Genomic DNA, 1,114 nt, shown 5'->3' with positions numbered 1-1,114 from the left:
AACAAAAATGTTGCGATGACTTTTCAATTTTACACCGTGAATTCCCTTTGCTCTTCTTTATCCCCTTCACCAAACGCATTAGCATTTGAATGCGATGACTGCTGACGCAAGCACTCCGATTGCGTGGCTCTGTTCAGCCAATCAAGATGCGACTGATCTGGTACCCACTCCTACCTTTCATCAGCCCATGGGTGCCTCCACTCGATTCGAGCGTGACACAGGCGACCTCGATAACACAGGCGGCACTTCTACACTGCTGCATTTCAGGCAGCACACCTCAACGTTGTTACGACACCACTGCTCACGTCAGTGATCACCTACAGGCGTGTTCAAGCCTGAGCCTGCACTGTGTGTCATTGCTTTCAAGTGCGCTGTCACCAGTTAATGAGGTGGAGCATTAAACAGTGGCGGCTCCTGGTTGGATAAAAGATTTCTATCAGCGGATAGGTTCTGCAGGAGTAGGTGCAGTTGATATAAAAGGTTGCAGCAGTCGTGGTGGTCATCATTATTTGACACAACGCGTTGGCATTTGTGCACCACACGAAGCCATGTCAAAAGGTCCTGCCATCGGCATTGACTTGGGGACAACCTTCTCCTGCATCGGTGTTTTCCAATGCGGCAGGGTAGAAATCATAGCCACCGATCAGGGTAACCGCACAATGCCGAGTTGTGTTGCCTTCACAGATAAGGAACGCCTCATCGGTGAAGCCGCAAAGATCCAGGCTGCTGTAAACCCCACCAATACTGTGTTCGATGTAAAGCGTCTGATCGGACGTAGATTCAACGATGAGGCAGTGCAGAGTGACATGAAGCACTGGCCCTTCAAAGTTGTAAATTCTGGTGTGACACCGAAGATTGAAGTACAGCACTGTGGTGAAACAAAGCAATTCGTTGCGGAGGAGATCTCATCGATGGTGCTGTCGAAGATGAAGGAGACGGCAGAGGCGTATTTGGGCGAGGATATCACAGATGTGGTGATCGCTGTGCCTGCGTACTTTAACGTCAATCAACGACAGGCCACAATTGACGCAGGAAAAATAGCTGGTTCAAATGTGCTACGTCTCATCAATGAGCCGAAGGCTGCTGCCATTGCGTACGGTTTGGACAGGAGGAG

The 1,114-nt window shown here is 49.9% G+C and overlaps 1 protein-coding gene across 1 annotated transcript in view; it reads left to right on the top strand. All coding sequences in view use genetic code 11, as the record gives it.

The window, feature by feature from the left end:
* Positions 1–548: 548 nt before the first annotated feature.
* The window catches only part of EGR_10493 (Heat shock cognate protein), a gene marked incomplete at both ends in the record, with an annotated part of 2,038 nt that continues 1,472 nt past the window's right edge, over positions 549–1,114 (top strand). The window contains one exon of the mRNA XM_024499742.1: positions 549–1,098. Coding sequence (XP_024345837.1) covers positions 549–1,098 — 550 coding nt within the window. The remainder of the gene's footprint in view (positions 1,099–1,114) is intronic.

The sequence above is a fragment of the Echinococcus granulosus genome, assembly GCF_000524195.1.
Source record: "Echinococcus granulosus chromosome Unknown EG_S00226, whole genome shotgun sequence".
NCBI lineage: Eukaryota > Metazoa > Platyhelminthes > Cestoda > Cyclophyllidea > Taeniidae > Echinococcus > Echinococcus granulosus.
The sequence above is the reverse complement of the archived record's forward strand: the minus strand, read 5'-3'. Positions and strand labels throughout refer to the sequence as shown.